General features: G+C 36.9%; 1 protein-coding gene across 1 annotated transcript in view; it reads left to right on the top strand.

Moving 5' to 3' along the window:
• The window catches only part of LOC5578071 (T-box transcription factor TBX6), a 133,967-nt gene that overhangs the window by 22,245 nt on the left and 90,786 nt on the right, over window positions 1-20,936 (top strand). The window contains exon 2 of the mRNA XM_001663642.2: window positions 15,505-15,667. Within this exon, the coding sequence (XP_001663692.2) occupies window positions 15,505-15,667 (163 nt within the window). The remainder of the gene's footprint in view (window positions 1-15,504; window positions 15,668-20,936) is intronic.

The raw sequence follows: 20,936 nt of genomic DNA on the forward strand, positions 1-20,936 counted from the left end.
TAGTTGTTGAATTTTTTACAATTGTCATCTGGATCATTATTTTACCTGTTTTTTTACTTTAAAAACCCCAACTGATGTCAAAAAAATGATGAATCTTTTTTTCCCCTTCAATGTTTTCGGATTTTTGACATCAAAGAAAATAAATATTTGTATCAGCCTAATGAAACTTCTACAGAACTTTTCCAGTAAATCGTTGGGAAATTAAAAAACTATCCTTCAAAATCTTTCTTTGATTTCTCGGGAGTTTCCTGAAACATGAAAAACATTTTAATTTCCGAATAATTTGATCCATGTCTTACCTCGAAAAATTGAGCATTTCAATTGTGAGCCTTGGTAAAAAATTCTAATTTTTCAAGGAGTTGCTATGGCTTTAGAATTATTTTTAAGGAATAATCTCTTAAATCCTTTTCAAATCATCTGAGCAAAATGTTTTCAAACTTTACCTTCAAAAAAAAATGGATCAGAGATGTTTAGGTGAATATCTCTAAAAATTTTAATAGTACCAAAAAATCGCAACGATGCATTTTGTTTGAAACATCCAGTAGATTCTGTAGATTTTATTCTAGCTATGTGGACTGTTAATTTCTTCGGAATTTTCCAAAATTTAATTCATATAACATTCAATAGTTCTGAGAGTTTTTTTTGAATATGCATACCATTTTGTCTCAAATTCCGAACAGACTCATATTCCGAACACTCGATTTTTGTATGGCGATGTGGTTGAAATGTTTCGCTGAAATATGTCATCAATTTACAAGGAAATGGCAGTCAATTGCAATTCAATTTTAACGTCTTCCAATCTATTTTATATCTCTGGAGTAGTGATGATTCTCTAGTTTGAGACCAGTAGAACTAGCTCAGATAAATTTATTTGCAAAATTATTCATTTGAATACGATTTATTCGTGCTGTTCGGAATTTGAATCAAGGTGTTCGGAATATGAGACAGAATGAGCACATTGTTCGGCATTTGAGTCAAAATGGTGTTTCATACTTTAACGTAAACACAATACTAAATAAACTAAAATAAACAATTTTATCGGCACATCCAACAGCTTACAGCTAAGTCTAAGCGCATTAATTGAAATTTTCACAAATATCAGCTAATTTATGTCTATCAGATGCATTTGAAGTCACTGTTGGCCTTAAGTGTTCGGAATATGAGTCAAAACGGTACTTTCTTAATTCAATAATTTAATGTGTTTTAAACCTACGAAAATATTATAACTTTCTTGAATACTTTTAGTAGCATCCAGAAGTCGCTGTAGAAATTTAGAAATAATTTCCAATAGAATTTTAATTGTAGGTTTTGATTAGCATTTACTAAGGGGCGCTTAAATGGAAGATCGCCAAGGTCACCATGGGGCCACGCTACGGTTCTGTTCATAGGAGTCCACCAATTTGATCATCCTGTGGGGTTTGGAATTGATGTTGGCAAACGGGAGCATCACCGAAAGCTCAACGCTCTGCTTTTGACGTTACTGGATGAGTGGCGTGTTGATTAACGCTAGGCCTACTAAATTGCCTGATTTACGATCGGGTGTCATCTTTACATACTTTGGCTACTATGTTATCGATACGAGTTATCATAATGCTACTGTGAGGGTTACAATAAATTGGATCAGTACCACACATATCCCAATTCAGTTTTCACACCCTATAAGCGACTCCTATAGAGAGCTAGTAAATGTTCCTGGGGATACACAAAATTTCAATACCGCTTCATCACTGGTTGGAGTATAAAGAGTTGGTGTGATATTTACTTATGAAATTGTAAATTTATCATGGTTCTCTAATGGATCGGCTTTTTACTTCACTATCGAATTATATTTTAAATGGAGTGCTCATTTTTCGATGGTCGGGACGATTGTAATATGCTGTATGTTGTAGTTAATTCAGACACTAATTTGAAACCAGGAATCAACCTTAAAAACAACTGTTCTGTATATTTCAATGGTTGTCAGAGCAGTATCTTGTCTTTTGCTTCTCTCATAGGTTGAATAGAAGTTGACTATCGAGCAGTTTTCCACTAAGCATGAGGCTGTCTGAGGTCCTTCAAATATGCTGCGGAGGTTTATGAAAGCATTCAAAAATAACAATTTGAGGATTTGTAAAACATTTTAAAATATTTTTGATCATAATTATCAGGGGGTCAATCAATTTGATCAACCTAACGTAGTTTTACACCCTTCAGTGATTCCTATATTTTGACACAGGATGCTGGGATTGACCCCAATTGTGTTACGCCAAATTATGTTAGGCCGAATGGGTCATTGGGCCTACTGGATCATTAGGCTGAACATGTTATTTTGCCGAATCAGTTAAAACGAAGAAAAAATAGTCTATAATAAAAGAAATAAAAATTTCTGATTCCTGTTAAGTTTTGAAAGTTTCGACCTAATGACCTTTTCGGCCAAATGAACTTCGGCCTAATGACCCATTCGGCTTGAAGTACTTCAGCGTAATGACCGGACACCCGTTTCTTCAATGGATCCAAATGAACTTTATTAACTAATTGTAGTGCTAGGTGTCCGGTCATTAGGCCGAAATACGTTAGACCGAAGTATGTTAGGCTGAAGTACGTTGGGTCGATTGGGTTATTAGGCTAAAACCTAAAAAACCTAATCAGAGTAGTTCTTCAAACGTTTGGTTGTTATTTTTTTATGTATCTCAAAGAATTTTGTTTATTTCATGAACTGTTCCTTTTAAATTGATTGTCCATACACGCAAAATAGTGCCATTTAGCATAACATAGCATAGCATTAACGACTGTACAAATCGTGGGTGGCTGTATAATGCTCAACTTTATCGGTTCTGAGAAATCTATATATAGTGTCGCATAAAAAAAAAACTTTTGAATTCACCTGATCACTTCTGAAAGAGAACTTGTTATAAGTACAATAGAAATTAAAGACTAAAATCAATGATGCTCATCTTTTCTAAACTAAGCTTGTCCAAACAAAGACTTCTTAGCACGATTCATACTCGAATAACAGTATGGGACTTTTATACGAGTATGGGCAGTGGTAGTCCTTAATTACCCCAGCAGACTCTTGAATGGAGCTAGGTGCAATGAGCAAAGAACAATTGTAAGCCTGTTCTTGCTCATTATGGTAGCTCAGAATGAATGTTTTCATCGGAGATTCTGCATTTTCTTGTTGAAATTTGGAAGGCTTTCGATTTAAAGTAATGTTATAATAAATGTCTTTGTACCATCCATCATTCGACCTAGTGATGTTTACTTTTTCCAATAAGGCCGTTTTTTATATTTGGTCTCATATTGCATTATAGAAATTTTTAGAACTCTTACATTCATTAGTAGTTTTTCCTTTTTTTGTATAATAGCTATTCTGTAGGAACATGCGTTCATAGTTATTGTTGAATTTATGGCTTCTTATGATCGCATGAGAGATTTTGTCTTCTTACAAACAATGGCATTTTTGGCATCAATGTTGCTGTCATTTCATCGATTTTTTTAATATAGGTATGCTGCTTTTTCCAATTTATCATTACAATTATTGGCACTATTCATGTTAAAAAATTGAAAATACTTTCTTAATTTAGCAGAGCTTAATCTAAATCTAGGCCTCGTAGTTGTGCGATTAGTGTCGTCAGGAATTTATTCGCATCGAGTCATAGGGTGTGGGTTCGATTCCCGCTTCAGCCATTTATATTTTTCCTCAGGAATGTTTCACGACTGTGCCACTGGAGCATGCTTTTCCGTTGTATAGTGTTAAGTTACAGTCCTTGCAGCTAAATGGCTTAAGACGGTTTCCGTGTCTCTTTTTAAACCTTTTCCTTTATCTCAAGATAGGGAAAGTGTACCAGTTATGGCCATAGTGGTTCCCTATTTGGCCATATGTGAAAGTTTGATAACGTTTACATTTTCAATCTTTTTTAATGTTTTAACATCAAGATATATTTTAAATCTAACTATTACAACACACAAAAATTTTCAAAATTTGAAGACATTAAAGTTATCACGTATGGCGAAATAGGGAACCACTATGTCCATAACTGGTACATCTACCTTAATTATAAAAGTGTGGCATTGTTTTTTATTTTATTTATTACTGAAAATACTTGCAGCGTGAGGTTATTTTCCTTATTAATTTACTACAATCGGTATTATTTTTGTTCTTCAAATTGACTACTTCCATTCTTATACAAATTCAATAAATTCAAACAATCCAAACATTAACTTTTATCTCTTTCGTTGACTTGCTGCATCGTTCACTTTAGTTTTCCCATTAAGCCAGCTTAAACATTCATGACGGAAACTTGATGCTGAACTTGTAACTTTAATTTCATTACGAAGTTCAACCCATAGTATAATTGCACGTTCAAAGAAAGTATTACCGCAGTGCGACGAGTTATGCTGCAATAGCACACTAACACAATAACACTTAAATAATGTTATGTAGCAACGTAATTTAAAAAAAATTATAAAAGGAACACCCTAAAAGTTGTCGTTGTAAGTATGTTACTCTAGAACATATGGTAAAATTAAATATCCATCGTACACAGTGGTTCAAAGCAACTCTTAAACGGTCATAATCAGAAGCCAAAGAATTTAAAACCAATTCTACACCATACGAAAAATGAGGCAACAAAAGCGATTTGAAACGGGAACCATAGAAGCTGTAAGTATAAAGTGATGAAGACCTGAATTTTCCCGCATTGTGAGTTCACTTGGACATTCCATTCAAGATTATTTTGGAAAATCACTCCTGGGTTAGAAGCTTTGTCAACATATTGTTTTTTTTTTTATAATTGCACAACAAATTAGGTAAAGGTGAAAGAGCATGTTGCCTAGAAATAATCATGACTTTTGCTTAGATGGATTTATTGGAAGAAGATTTTTCTCAGACCATCCTTGAACACGCTTAAGATCGAAATTTATCAGTACTGCTACGCTTTCTAAATTGGTATTAGCCGTGCAGAAAAAAAGTTGCACATCATCTGCAAACATGTGTATTAGGCAGAACCTCAGAATGGATGGCAGATCGTTTATAAATAAAGAAAAAAGCAAGGAATTCAAGACGGATCCCCGCGGTACACCTGAAAGTATAATGATTAGATTAGCGAGTTCACCGTTAGGATCAACCACTTGCGTTCGTAAATTCAAATATGATTCGATAAATGTTACAGCATAACGATAAAAGTAAAATTGAGTTGAGCTTATTCAAAAGCTTAACATGTGGTACTCGATCAAAAGCTTTTGAAAAAGGAAAAAAGCTACACTTTTTTTATCAATGGTTTGATGGATTTCCTCATGAATCTTGAGTAGTGCGGTAGTTGTGCTTCACCGTGCTCTAAATCCGGATTGGTACGGACTAAGAAGTTCAAATCGTTGAACAAAGCTTCGTATTTGATTTTCTAAATTCTTAGCATTTCGGCACTTACATTTATGAATGATTATTCACATCAATGGAAGCAGATATCTACATTATTATTTGTTTTCATGCCAAATGACCCTTTCGGCTTGATGATCGGCCTAAGGGGTTTCGATCAAGCGAACTTCGGCATAACATATTTTGGCCTAACGTACTTCAGCCTAAGGGCCCAGCCGTAGCGGTAAACGCGCAGCTATTCAGCAAGACCAAGTTGAGGGTCGTGGGTTCGAATCCCACCGGTCGAGGATCTTTTCGGGTTGGAAATTTTCTCGAATGCCTAGGACATAAATTATCATCGTATCTGCCACACGATATACGCATGCAAAAATGGTCATTGGCATAGTAAGCTCTCAGTTAATAACTGTGGAAGTGCTTATAAGAACACTAAGCTGAGAAGCAGGCTCTGTCCCAGTGGGGACGTAACGCCAGAAAGAAGAAGAAGAATTTCAGCCTAATGATCCAGCATCGTAATACTTGTTCTTTGATATTAACTGGAAATTTCTCACTATAAGCGTAAGTAGGAATGGAACAGGTTATAAATATATAATTTATAGCTCATTAATTAAAAAGAAACACGTAAACTTTCAATAATGGACAAAATTATAAACATGTTCTGATATTATTGTTATGCATAGCAGAAAAACACTTGATGGGATGGGATTGTTTTATGAAACAACTTAATTTTGTAGAAATAACAAATTAAGTTCAATAAAGATGGAAAAATATCATTTCGATTTTTTTCATTTCAAATGTTATCTATATTTTCGTTCAATTTGAAAATCGTATTTCAAAAATGAAAAATAAGAACTTCTTTGATAAAAATAATTTATTTGAATATTTTAGTGCCACATTCTAGGAATATGTTTAAAACGGGGCGATATGTTTAAATATTTTGGGGCGAGTTAGATCATAATTTTTTTTTTATTTGAAATAAGAACAAACACCTGAAAATAACAATATTTTTTTGCACTGAATACATTCCGTATCATTTTATCTTCAACTTTCTAGAAGAATACCCCTTGAAAAGCTTTCCCTAAAAGAGTTATGATGAAAGGTCCCACTTACCCCGGATTCTCACTTACCTGGGATTTAAGCAGCGTATTTTTCAAATCAGTTCTCTTCACATAAATGACTCTCAACTGCTAAGTAAATAAAAAACCTAATTTCGTACAACACCATTTAATTCCACTAAAGTTCCAAACTCTAGTGGAATTTAATGGTTAAGTACTAAATATGATTTTTCATTTGCTTATAGGTATTTCACTAAACAGCTCGATGATTTATTATCTCAATTGCTGACTGATAACTATTGGAAAAAAATATACGTTTGATAAAGGTAGTTATGTTTTCAAGTATTATCAAATTGAATACAATGTGCCATATGCATACATGCACTTATTGGAATAGACACGTAATTGAAACTTATAATAAATAATGCACTCGCATATCTCTCAGTCCCAATTCTGTTCATCAACCTCGTGGCAGCGCACCTATTTCAACTTCAGCTCATTAGAGTGCTGAAGATACGCACCATTGGGGACCACCAAGGTGAAAATGCGATGATAACTCCAATAGAATGCCCCAAAACACACTTCAAATCTTTCGTTACAACAATATAGTCATCGCCCTATTTAGGTCTGACAAAAAAAAACAACAATCGCACGACATTTCTTTCCACAAACAAACAACATGCTATCGAATTCCGCCTTTTTCGACTCCGTAGGTACCTGGTGGATAACTGTGTGTGTGGCAGCTGCCATTCCAACGAGGTGGCCAACATTTCGCCACAGCCTCGACGGACGGGATGATTTTGTGTTTTCAATTATGTTTACTTTTTAAATTAAAACAAATTATGTTTTTTCGTGCCTGTTGGGGGTTTTTGTTTCCAGTTGAATGTCCGTGGTTTTGTTACTCTCTGTATGGCGGGATGGATGGATTTTTTTTTCGTTTTGACGAAATGGATGCGCGCATGATACGACGTGTAGAGTGAAGGTGCCATTAGTGGAGCATCTAAGGAAAAACAGCTAAAATATGCTGATAAAATGATGAAACATGTGATTTTAACTTACCAGTCGATAGATTCCTAATCCTTGCAGCATTCAAAGGTATGCCAATACCGATTCATAAAAAATCCTTGCACCAGAAAAAAGAACACTGTTCCTTTAGTGGAGAAATATCCATTCAAAATTCTTTGATTTCTTATATATGCCAATCCATATATCAACTTTTTGTGTTGTTGCACCTCTATATGTAGATATGTAAAAAAGTGAAATATTAAAGCGATTTTTTAAATAGCTTTACGATTCTTTATTTCATGGATATCACTCGACTACTTGTATCACTTTCACATCATACATCTAAGGAAAATAAATCACATAGCCATTTATTAGTGCGAAACATGTCAAACACAGTACCTCCACTAAGGGAGCGTCTACCCTAGCTAAAGAACAAGCGCGAAACGAGACCGTGCGAGATGAACATCGGAGATAAGTGGCGTCGAGGCTCAGTCAGTCAGGCTCGTTGCCGGACTTTTTCTTGGCTGGGGCCGAGAAATGACACTTGATGACTTTGTAAATCTCAACGCTGAACCAGAATCACGGTGCTCCTCAGACTGTTATTATCATAAAAAAAAACTAACAATACTGGTCAGAGTTTTGAAACAAAAGTCGTGGGGCCTGTTTCGAAGTTACGATGGTACCCTACCAAATCTAAGAAAAACCGAGACATTAACACGATGTTTCATGTATAGTTACTATCAGTAACAATACACCATCAAAGCTGAGTATGAGCATGAGTATGATTGGCCGCCCGCAGTTGTTGCAAGATCAACTATATTTGCACAAGGAACCAACAGATGCTACTTGGTATTAGTGGTACCTTCAATGTGCCAAGTTTGTGATTATATACAGTTCTTTGAACTATGCAATAAAGGCGTCGGCTGTGTTCAAATACTGGTCAATGTGGAATAGGGAGTCGTTGCGGTGAGCCCAAACACATACATAAACGTAGTATCCTCCTTGCTCTCTCAATAATAATGTGAACCATCATATCTAACTCATTTGAAACAGAAGAATGAAACGAGCTCACCAGTTGATATTCCATTGTCGGCTACACCACTAGATTATGACCAGCAAAACGTGAAAATGAACCAAAACTTCCACTTCGACGATGCACGATCCCGCTTGCTTGGGCTTTACAGAGGACTGATACACTCAGGCAAATGGACTATCGATAAACATAGGAACCCCTTATGAAAATTCGCCACAAGAAATCGGATTGAAATTCATAAATTTGCCTTTTGAAACCAGAATTTGAAAACAAAAAACGTTTTCGCGGCGACCTGGAATCGAACCAAGAACCTTGCGATCGATAGGCCCGAGCGTACACCACGCGCTGATCGACGCCTTGATGTGAGTTGATGCTAAAACGATACATAAAGCGTTCGTATTGCAATAACCGTTCCACCTTTCATAAGGCAAAATGTATGAAATTCGATAGTCCAGTTCGCTGCGTGTACGGCTGTCAGACTGCATATATTTCGGCGATTCATCACATCTTTTTGGTACACTCAGGCAAATGAACTATCGATAAACATAGTAACCCCTTATGAAAATTCGCCACAAGGAATCTGGTTCGAAATTTGAAAACAAAAATAGTGTTCGTGGCAACCCGGAATTGAACCAAGGACCTTCCGATCGATAGACTCGTGCGTACTCCATGCGCCTATCGACGCCTTGGTGTGTAGTGATGCTAAAAAGATACATAAAGCGTTCGTATTGCAATGATCGTTTCATCGTTCATAAGGCAAAATGTATTAAATTCTATAGTCCAGTTCACTGCGTGTACTTCGCGTTTTGGTATCCACGTTCAGGTCGGATTATTCTAATTTGCTCCTGATTTTCGAGTGTACGACTTATGTGATGCTAGTACCAGTTTCTGGCAATCAAACATATCGCATGAAATCATCGTATTTGATGATGCAGATCTGTTGTTCATCATTTTATTTAATGTTTTACGCATCAGCGAGGTATCATTGATAACTCCTAACCGTAATGCAATGTTGGGTTGCTGTTTATTGACACATCTCACCCCCCCCCCTCCCTTGGTGGGCTGGGGCTTTATAAAGCGCATAGTCCAGCAAAATGTGAAAAACGAAAAAAAAATTCCACGCCGCCGACACAAAGTACGAAATCGCCATACAGGTTCACAAAACGAAATTAAGTTTAGGGTTTATGGACATTTGATTTTGTAATCAAACCACTTTATAAGCAAAAGTGTCCAATGAGCCATGAATTGTGAAATTCGCTTATTATTTTGTATCAAAAAATAGCACAATATAATGTTATAGGTTATAAAAAAACATTTTTTCATATCTAATAGTTTACAAGATATAAATCACTTTAGAAATCAATAGCCAGAAATCGTTTATTTCTGAATATCTTTGAAAATACAAATTTATAAGCCTACTATGTTAGGAAGTGTTTCAGATATGAACAAAATACATACAAATTCCTTAAATTTTTCTACTGAAAAATCTCAGCATTTTTTCAACGACTTTCTCAAGCGCAATATTTCAAAATGACACAACTAATATTTTAATTTTTTTGGGGGACGTAGAATAAATAATCGTGGGGTACGTTGAACAAATAATCGCATAAGTGACCTTTATTCAAGAACTGGACATTTTTGTTTAAATGTGGAAGGATACGAAAAGAAAACAATGAAATATATTGCTGTACTCTTTCAAAGAGGTATTCACAAAAAAAAATCTGAGTTTTAAAAAATGTATGAGTTTTAACTTTATTGATCATTTGAAATCAGTTTAACTTTAAGGCCCTCGTCTAAAATTTGACAAAATTCGGAAAGTTAGAATTGCTTCTTTAATTTATGTGTCTGACATAGTAGAGCTTCTCATAACGAGTGATTGACTGCAGACTGCTCGTAAGCAAACTACAGGAACATGCTGGACTCTGAAGCATCTTGCTAGGAATTCACATGGTCCTGTAAAAAAATGTCAGTATCTCGCTTAGGATTTTGATACAAATTTTCATACGCCGAAACGTTGGCTAGATGCAAATTTTCGAAAGTTTATTTTTCAAAGTTACCACTAGTACTAGCCAAACTTCACTGGAAACGTTTTCAAAATTCCAAAGAATTTACCAGAAATGCTCAAATTACCACTAAATATCCACAATATCCCGCTAAGAACTAGAAATCTTCAGAGTTTACTAGAAATTATCATACTCCAAAATATAATGAAATATGCACACTTTCTATGGATTATATGTTTTTGTTTCTGAAATTCACAAGAATATATTATATTATTTTATGAAATTCATCAAACGTTAAGACACACAACTTTTTGCTTTAGCGTAGAAGCACCAGTTTTGGCCAGCCTTAGAGAAAATATGTTTAAAAATTATATGGGAAGTACTATTCATACTACAGGTATATTAAACGCAAGTTTTTGATTCATATTATGTGTGAAAAATATCGGAACTAAGCTGAAACCATTTTTTTGCTGATTGGCTAGGTAAAACGGTTTATAATCCACTATGGCTTCGACTGACGTATGGCCAAAACCGGTGCTTCTACCCTGTTTGTTTCTATTACTGCTGTGCGTTTTTACATACGCAAACGAGCTGTTCCAAATCTGAAGAAAAGTGTTTTTTTTTTGTGTATCACCCACTGACAGACTCACGTGGGCTGGTCACACAATATGAATTCCTGAGAAAAGAAGTTGGTCTCTAGTTGAGATACTGACCTCATTAAACATTACGTTTGTTTTGTACAATGCAATGCCATGGCCATTCCGAAGTAAATAAGCGCTTAGGAAGGATTTAGGAGAATATGGTAGGGGAAGTGGTGATAAAATGAACAGGGGTGGTAAAATGAACACCGTGCCTTTTACCGAGAAAAAACAAATTTCGATGAATTTTTAGCACACAATGACGATTTAGAGCATAAATCTGAGCGTTCGAGTTCATACGTAGGTCAATTGAAAATTAGAACGCTTGAAAATTAGAACTGACGTAACTTTTAGCTCGGAAGACTTGAGGTTTTTCAGTGAGGTGAATATCGTTATGATATGATGGTGTTCGTTTTACCACCAACCGCTGTTCATTTTACCTACAAAGTGCAGGTAAAATGAACATTTGCATCGCTTTTTGATAGCGATGAAAATATGTGAAAATTCAGCTATTTCAGTCTGAATCTATGTCGCTGCTATAGATTACATCCCTATTTTTGATGTTATGCGATAGAACTATACAAATTTCTCGTTTTTGTATCAGAAACAAGATGATTTCCTTAAGGTGTTCATTTTACCACCCCTTCCCTTATTAAAATAAATATCGACGAGGACGGAGTTCTGGAATGTATTCGGTATTGTACATTTACAAAAACTTAAAATTTTTTTGATACTCAAAAATGTTGCCAAAATCTGGGGGTGCCAAAAATGGAGCGATCCCACTGTATATGCAAGCCATTCCATGAAAAACCGATCTAGTGGGTCACCAAATTCCGTGAAAATTTGCTATTTTGTTCCTTATCTGAAATAATACACGTGTTTTTGAATGTTTTTACATGAAAAAATATAGAATTTTCTTTAAAAACTAGAAATTTTTATATTTTTCTCATGTAAAATTTTTTTTTCAGAGTTTTTTATTTGTTCCGAAAATTTGAAACCTTAAACTTTTATTCCTTAAAAAAGATTGGAAATCGGTTGAGCTGTTCGAAAGTTATGATTATATCCTTGCCACAATAGATCTAAATACTGGTCGCAGTGGCGCATCCGAACATAAAAGAGTAAGTGTAACGGTAGCATTAAAATTCAACATGTTGAGTGCTAACAAAATGAAAACTCATTCTACTACTTAAAACCAAGATGGCGTCAAAATCCAAGATGGCCGCCAGATTTTTTCACTTAAAATAATACTCCTATTCTTCATCTGATTCGAATAAAACACCAACGATTGAACATGATTTAAAAAATCGTTCATTTCATAGGGTAAATACCACCTAGTTTTTGTAGCCTATCTTACGCAATTTTTCCTCAGCTTTCTGATGGTGATCTCAGAATTCAAAACGAGCGGTGCGCTAATGGTGAGAAATTGATTTTTCTTATGAAATTCAAGATGGCCGCCAAAATTATTTTAACTACAAATGAAAGCTATATCTTTTCCTTATACGATTCCACTAAGTTTGCTATGTGTTCCAAGGGAAACATGAGACATATCACGTGAAGAAATACCCAAGATTTATCTAAAAATGGGCTTTTTTGCATACTGTATAGCTAGCTGGCGTACAAGGGGTCCACCAATTTGAGAAAACCGAAAGGACCACCCTTAAGTTTTATCGAAAACTAGCGATCAGTGACATAAAATTGGAATTCTAATAATGGCCGATGGCGGCCTGGTTTCAGCGAGAATTGCTCCACTAGGTTGATAACAAATTCACAGAAAGAAAAATCCATATAAATTTCAGCGTAAAATCATGCACATGAAGGGAATGCCAGATATGTCGCTAATTTACACGTCACAGCGTGTAAAATTACAATAACATCATTGAAGTTTCCACTACACATCGTGTAATCTAGCATGGACTCTAACCGATTACGCGACAATTCGCATAAATTTACATGATGTTGATGTAATTTTACACGATTTGTCATGGTAATTTGCGACATATCTGGCATTCCCTTTGTGTGCATGATTTTTAGCTGAAATTTACATGAATTTTTCTTTCTGTGAAAATTGTTGCCACCGACGGGATTATAACCTATGTCGATGGCCAAAAACGTTTTCAAAGCGTGCGCACACACAATCACGCTAGCTGAATGAAAGCTAGGTGAAATTTGATATGGAACCTGTGGAACCGAAGGACAATCAAAACGACAAATCAAAGAGTAGACAACGAGGAAGCCAACTTCTCGTTGCTGGTGACACTATAAATTCGTTGCTGCCGGTCTCGTGAGAACATGATTGTCGTCGTGACCGACAATTGCACTAAATTTCGTACAAAATGGTCAAATTCTAAATATATAGCTATACTTCCACCATAACTCGACCTTTTTAAAAAGTGTTGAAAACTATTAATTTGATTCTTGGTGAAGACACCGCATTTGTTCATTGAGTGGCAAGGACTAAATGTGCTGTGGACTGATTTTATCAAAGGGCGTAATTTGAACACAAGCCATATTTAAAAATTACTTAGACATGCAGTTTAGTTATAGCAATCGGCTGGTTAGGATATAATTGATGGAAACCAAGTCTCTGATAATAACGGTTTGAGGAGCACCGTGTATATTGGATGGAAACTGTGCAATTATTGATGATTTACGAAACACACTCATAGACGATCGAAATAATACCTTGCTGAATTGAAGCAGTTATCTAAGGCAATCAAACAACGCTAGCAAAGGGGGACCCTTGTTCAAATCTCTGTTTCGGATTCATTCATGGGTACAACTCTTTTTTTCGCAATTTTTCTATACGTGGCTAGACAGTAATGACCTCTGTTTCCGTCCAAGTGGCGCTAGCTGGTTTTGGACACCTCGCGATTTGGCGCGAGGTGTCTATCAGCCCCATCACTGAGTGGAGGCATGATTAATGAGACTGGGGCGTGCCGATGATGAGAGCACGTATATCCTCGGGTTTGATGTTGAATTTTTCGGGTTGTAGGGGAACTCGGTGTAAAATGCGCCGTCGGGGCAAAAGCCCCACCACAATACCTCATAGAAATAAGGTATTTCAATCAAATTGTTTTTTTTTTAAACAATCTGTTAACCCAATAAAAATAAAGTTCTCGAAAAAATTCACAGTTAAATAGCGTTTTTCCTTAGAATGCGCACATACCCCGTCTTCCCTTAACACTCATCGAATTTGACTACGGTCTAACAACCTGACGGGCGTCTTGACTTTAGGCGGAATGTCGGAGAGCTTAGCTGGTGTTCCCCCCTCGGGGGAACGAATTAAGAAGAAGCTGCTCATTTCAAGAACGGGGTTCGTACCAGAAACCCATATGAATATGAATGTCTCTCGGTGGACAGTGGCGCCAGTCAGTAGTGCCTTGCACGACCCTAAATATAACGAGAGCGAATTAATGATATAATTTTCGTTTTGTTTCTCCATCGTTCCGGGAGGGCTCACTTGGAAATGGTGATGCCAGATGGTTTTGTAGCTGTGATGTTATTAGATATTGGGGCTAAGTTTATCAAGTCTTATGTTTCTCAATGAAAAAATACATTGAGTGCTTTACTTTTGATGATACCTCATCCATCAAGATATGGCCTGCGCCACAATGTTACGCCGACGAACTCGATTAATGGCTGCTTACAATGGCCAGTTTCTCCATCGTCCCATACTTCCAAATTTATGCCACACTGGGTCTAATCACCAAGTTCGTTGCGCCCCCCTCCTCGTCGTAGCGGCTAGATTCAAGGTGAACACCATTTTTGAGATTTTGTCCGGCGTTCTCATAACGATCAAAAAATAGTTTCTCTGAGACAGTTGAAGCCGAAAAATACGTGATTTTGGCAACGCTGCCACACTACGTCTCTTCTTCTATCATATACGATCGTGCTTTGTTTTATGGAACCTTTTATTCCTTACTTCTCATCAGCATTTCTTCCCATGCCAGCAAGATACAGCAAGCAGAAACTTAGAGCTTAACCGAAGACCCGACGATAAATGACTATGAAATTTTCATTTTCACGGTTCATAACCGCGGTTGCTGCCCTCCGGGTCTTAGAAATCGATAACGAACGATGGGCCCGAGAGAAAAAAAAACCTGACTCTATGACGACATCGATCCGGTTCCATCTTCCGACGAGAGACCCTCAATCAGCGCAATATGACCGCTGTGAATGAATTCACTGAACCGCCAGAAGTTGGTGGAAAGTTAATCAAATTTAGCTAATTATGTTTGTTTAATTTTCTAATCATTCCAATCTCCATTGTGCTTTCTCACTAACAATCGATTTTTCATCTATCATCTCTCGACTATTTTCCATGATTACCCGCCTGCCGTTGCTCAAAACCGTACGGATGATGAATCGTTGGATGCACCTGATTCCTGCGGCAAATCGAAATCGCATCGTGATCGAGCAGATCCTTTTCCGTCGATGTTGCCGGTTCCGGTGCCGCCGATGCATGCAATGGCCCTTCCCCCGCGCTATTCGCTGCCCGGCGTGGAGATGAAACTGCAGAACAAGGACCTGTGGCGAGAGTTTCACAAGATCGGCACCGAGATGATCATCACCAAGTGCGGACGGTAAGTTTCATTTCCTGTAGAGAATTTTGACAATTGATCGACCGACCTATTAGCCAGAAATCAATATCTGGTGACAAAGTTTCAAGCACTTTTTTACCAATCTACTGGACCCTATCTCAACGTGACATGTCAAATTGAAGGTTTCAAAGCTTTTGGTTTATGTGGGAATATTGTTAGTTGAGTTTTGGAAGCATTAGGAGAAATCTTCAATTTTTGCAAGTGTAAAGAAAAAATATCCACACTTTTTTGCAATCTACTACAGATGACACGCAGGCTTCGTCCTTTGGCGGAGAGGCCTGTGTCATCCGCAAACAAAGACTTTTGACATCCCTGAGGTAACTCAGGTAAGTCAGATGTAAAAATATTGTATAATATTGGTCCCAAAATGCTGCCTTGAAGAACACCAGCTCTTACAGGAAGTCTTTCAGACTTGGAGTTCTGTTAATTAACCTGAAGTGTACGATTAGACAGATAATTTTGGATTATTCTAACAATGTATGTTGGAAAATAAAAGTGATTTAATTTTACAATCAAGCCTTAATACCAAACACTATCGAATGCTTTTTCTATGTCTAGAAGAGCAAGACCGGTAGAATAGCCTTCAGATTTGTTGGAACGAATCAAATTTGTTACACGTAAAAGTTGGTGAGTTGTCGTCGAATGTCCATGGCGGAATCCGAACTGTTCATTGGCAAAAAAAAACAAATTTAAATTGATGTGGATCTTCATTCTGTTCAAAATGACCTTCCTTTCTACAGGACTTTCTGGAGAGACTCCTCCAGAGATTATTATAGGAAAATTTATACAGGGATTTCTGCAGAAATTTACCCAGCTTTTTTCAACTATTCCTACATGGATTTCTCTACAAAATCTCTAATGGTGTTCTCTAGAAATTGTTCTAGGGTTGAGCTGGTAAAGAATCGAATGTATATTCTAATGAATGAAGCCATATTATTGAAAAACCAATGAAAACATAAAGACTATGTAGCCTACAAACATATTTTATGTTCCAGGAATTTCTTCATAAATTCCTCCAGAGATTTGTTCGGGAATCCCTCCACAGGCTCTTGCACGAATTTCTCCAGGATTTTTCCCAAGAATTTCATTTGAGACCTCTAGAGAATTCTCAAGAGATTGTTCTATGAATCCGCCCAGGAACTTATCCAGGAGATCCTCAGAAAGCTTTCTGAAAAACGTAGCTCCTGGAGCATTTAAAAAAAAAATCGTAATGGAAACCCTGGAGGACTTCGTATTCTTTTTGATAAAATCCCTGGAGAAATTCATGATTTTATAATTTACAGAGGAATCCTCCTCAAATTGTTTTTTTGAAGTCCCCGAAGCAAATCTCTCTAGAAATTTCAAAGGGAATCCCTGAAGGATTACCTGGAAAAATCATAAGAATAATTCAAGTAGTGTTTTTCTGGGAGAATTCCTGAACAAAACTCTCGAAGAATCTCTATAGGAATTTATGAAATCATTTCTTGTAGAATCCCTAGATAAATTTTCGGTGGAATCTTCGGAAGCATTCCTGGAGCAATCTCTGGAGAAAATCCTAGAAATAATTCCGTGAGGAATATCTTAACTAATCATCTAAGAAATTTTCGTACTGTAACCTGGAAAAAGCCTTGAAGACATCTCTGTCAAGTACCCCTATAGAGATTTTTCCAAAGGAATCCTTTGAGGTGTTTCTGGAAGAACTTTCGGATAAATATCAGGAGAAATCGTTCAAAGAATCTCTGAAGGAGTCCTTGACATAATCTGGCGAAATCGCTATAGAAAAGCTCCTACAAAAATCCTAAAAAAAAAAATCCTTGATGTAGTCCCAGACGGAAATTCCTGAACGAATTGCTGAAGGCCCTATCGGACCGGTCCAGAAAAACTGGTAGTGCACAAAAGTTCTTCTAAAAGATATCGCTGATTAAACCGCCAGGAGAAGCCCTGGAGAAATCGCTGTAGGGAATACGAGAGATATTATTTTGGAGAAATTCCTGGTATCTTCGAAAGAGTTCCTAGAGAAATCTCTTGAAGAGCTTCTGGAGATTTTTCGAGAGGAATTTTTGAATGAATTTCCGGAAATTTTCCTGAAGTATATACTGGAGCCCTATTTGAACTGGCCCACAATTTCGATTTATGTCAAAAGTTTTAATTCGTCAGTGATAAAGTGTCTTTTAACTTATAGGTAAAAACATGAATTATGACTTGTTGTATGATGCCGATTCCTTACACCTATTATCATTTTTTTACGAATATAATAATTTTATGTTTGGGAGGCCCATATGGCCGTAGCGGTAACCGCACAGCTTTTTAGCGAGACCACGCTTAAAGGCATGGCTTTGAAATACACCGGTCGAGGGTCTTTTTTCATCGAAAAATTTTCGAAATCGTACCTGCACACAATATACACATGCAAAAATGGTCCATCAGCAAAAAAGGCTCTCAGTAAATAACTGTAGAAGTTCTCATAAGGGCACTTAGCTGCAAAGCAAGCTCTATCTCGGTTGGGGCGTAACGTCAGAAAAAAATATGTTTGATTTTTGGCATAGTGTCTATTTACCTATTAACCTGAATAATGTACAAAAGTAAAAACGTTGGAAGGGTTTGTTCTTTGAAAGTAAAAAAACAGTGTTTGATCGTCGTATACGCTGTTGATGAAATTTCCACCTTTGAAAATCACACATAATCGTTATAAAGATTAGTGAGTTGTGTTTGATCCTTCGACCTTGACGCTTGCTCCTGCGGGGGCGGGCGATGAGGGCAGGATCAAACATGTCGCGCGTCGGTCGGGTGAAGTGAAAAGTGGCGTGATCCGTTAGTTGTGTTTGATCCTTCGTCCTTGACGCTTGCTCCTGCGGGGGCGGGCGATGAGGGCAGGATCAAACCTGTCGCACGTCGGTCGGGTGAAGTGAAATGTGGCGTGATCCGTTAGTTGTGTTTGATCCTTCGACCTTGACGCTTGCTCCTGCGGGGGCGGGCGATGAGGGCAGGATCAAACATGTCGCGCGTCGGTCGGGTGAAGTGAAAAGTGGCGTGATCCGTTAGTTGTGTTTGATCCTTCGACCTTGACGCTTGCTCCTGCGGGGGCGGGCGATGAGGGCAGGATCAAACATGTCGCGCGTCGGTCGGGTGAAGTGAAAAGTGGCGTGATCCGTTAGTTGTGTTTGATCCTTCGACCTTGACGCTTGCTCCTGCGGGGGCGGGCGATGAGGGCAGGATCAAACATGTCGCGCGTCGGTCGGGTGAAGTGAAAAGTGGCGTGATCCGTTAGTTGTGTTTGATCTATTGATCGCATCGCTTGCTCTTGCGAGGGCGAGTGATGAACACTTGTCCGGCGTCCAATGCGATTATCGAATTATTTCGCGAATTCGGTTAGGCGTAATTATATCATGGATCGCATCACCTACCATTGGTGACTCCCAGATCTATACCTTACCCACTAACCCAATATCCTTTCCATGACAACCGTGGAGATGCAGAGGTGATCTCGGTCTCTAGTAACAACGGTAGTCACACTAACATTCCTTCCCTTCCCCGATGACCGTAAGGACGTGGCCGGCGCCGTTATTGACTTTTAAAATTTGAGCTCTCGATTTGTGCACATTGAAGAATCCCAAGCCCCATTCATTAATTCCCTGTGCAACTTCGATTGTTCTGGTCAATCACGGAGTAGCAACTACGAATTGTACGGTCATCTATGCTTATGCTTATGCTTATGCATAATCGTTATAAAGATTAGTTTTCTTGGGGTAGGAGGATGGAATAAGTCTTAGAGAATGTGTTTTTCATGGTCACAATAAAATGTTTGTCCAGGGTCATGGTTTTGGGAGCATTTGCATCCTTTGGGTTTGATGTGCCTTTATTTTTTTGTTGTAGCTTAATAAAAATCATATTCAGAGGTATACAGGAGTTTTTTGAGAATAAAAGTTGTTCCTTCGATGAGATACAAAATAGATTAATACTGGCTCATAGGTTTTTAGCCAAACAGAGCCCCTTATCACACTTATATGAAGGTTTAATCACAGCTCTTCAAAATGAGACTTTTTTTTCCAAAATATGTTCAAGTCCCCAGCACTCCAGGTATAAATCCATTCTACTATTTGATATGGCCGTATGTTCAAGATAAGACATGTGTAGAATGTCGCCCCATCGTTGATGTTTTAAAAGCTTTCATAGCAAAGTTAGTTATTGAATTCGATGCCTGCATGTTTATATTTGAAGGTGTACTTCCAATTTATCCCTAGTAAGGAGAAAGTAGCACATAAAAATTCAACATCGTATTCAAAGTGAAAAATAGGGTCTAAACCACTGTTTCCCAAACTTTTTTGACTTTCGCCCCCTTGAGGCCTATATATTTTTGGAACCACCTCCCTGACATGTTTTTGAAATATTTGTATTAGACGCTCTACTTTGCTGAAATTCAAATCAATAAATTGGTAAATTTATCAAGATTACTTATGTAAAAATATTAAACATATGTGACTTTGAAGCTAATTATGCAATTAAACTAATACTATCATATATTAATATTAACATATTGAAATGATGAACTGGTAAGTAATTTGTAATGTTTGCTAACCTAACCTAAGTGTATTACAGGCTACTGTCCTTGCTACTGTCCCAGTTTTCACTGCACTAAATAAAGTTGGATGAATATTTAAATTTAGAAACTTATGAATTTGATTGATTATTTTTTATTTTCAAAATATTTGACAATTTTGAGAGCGCCAAAACTTTAAAAAACATTGATGAAACCAAAAAAAAATCCATTGCATTGTTAACTGCAATGTGAAGTCAAAACGGTTTTGTGTTATTTTTTTTTCTCAAAACCAGGATGTTTTAATCCGATAATTTTTCACATATATTTTTAGTCGGTAATTGTAGTTTCAACGTTGGCCCTTTTTTTACTAACAAAATTTTCTGATTTTTTTTTTCAATATTTTTTGCTATAAGTTAGTAGCAAGTTTTGTCGAAAACTTTGCCTGTGAGGACCCGGATGCTAATAATCATAACACTAGCTTACCAATTCAAAAGCTCTTTAATAAATAAAACATTTAATCATTTAATTAAGATATTTGAACCAATATCTAAAATGTTTAATAATTAAATGAAATCGATCACTTTAAAAACACTTTTATTGCTCCTTCTGATTACAAATATATAACATAGTTCTGAATACGTTTATGTTTTCGGAAAAAAATCAGTTACCAATTCATAATTCGTTGCGAGATTTCATACAAAATCATACGATTTTCCCAGAGAAATATACATTTGG

Source organism: Aedes aegypti, chromosome 2 (genome assembly GCF_002204515.2).
Source record: "Aedes aegypti strain LVP_AGWG chromosome 2, AaegL5.0 Primary Assembly, whole genome shotgun sequence".
NCBI classification, from domain to species: Eukaryota; Metazoa; Arthropoda; class Insecta; order Diptera; family Culicidae; genus Aedes; species Aedes aegypti.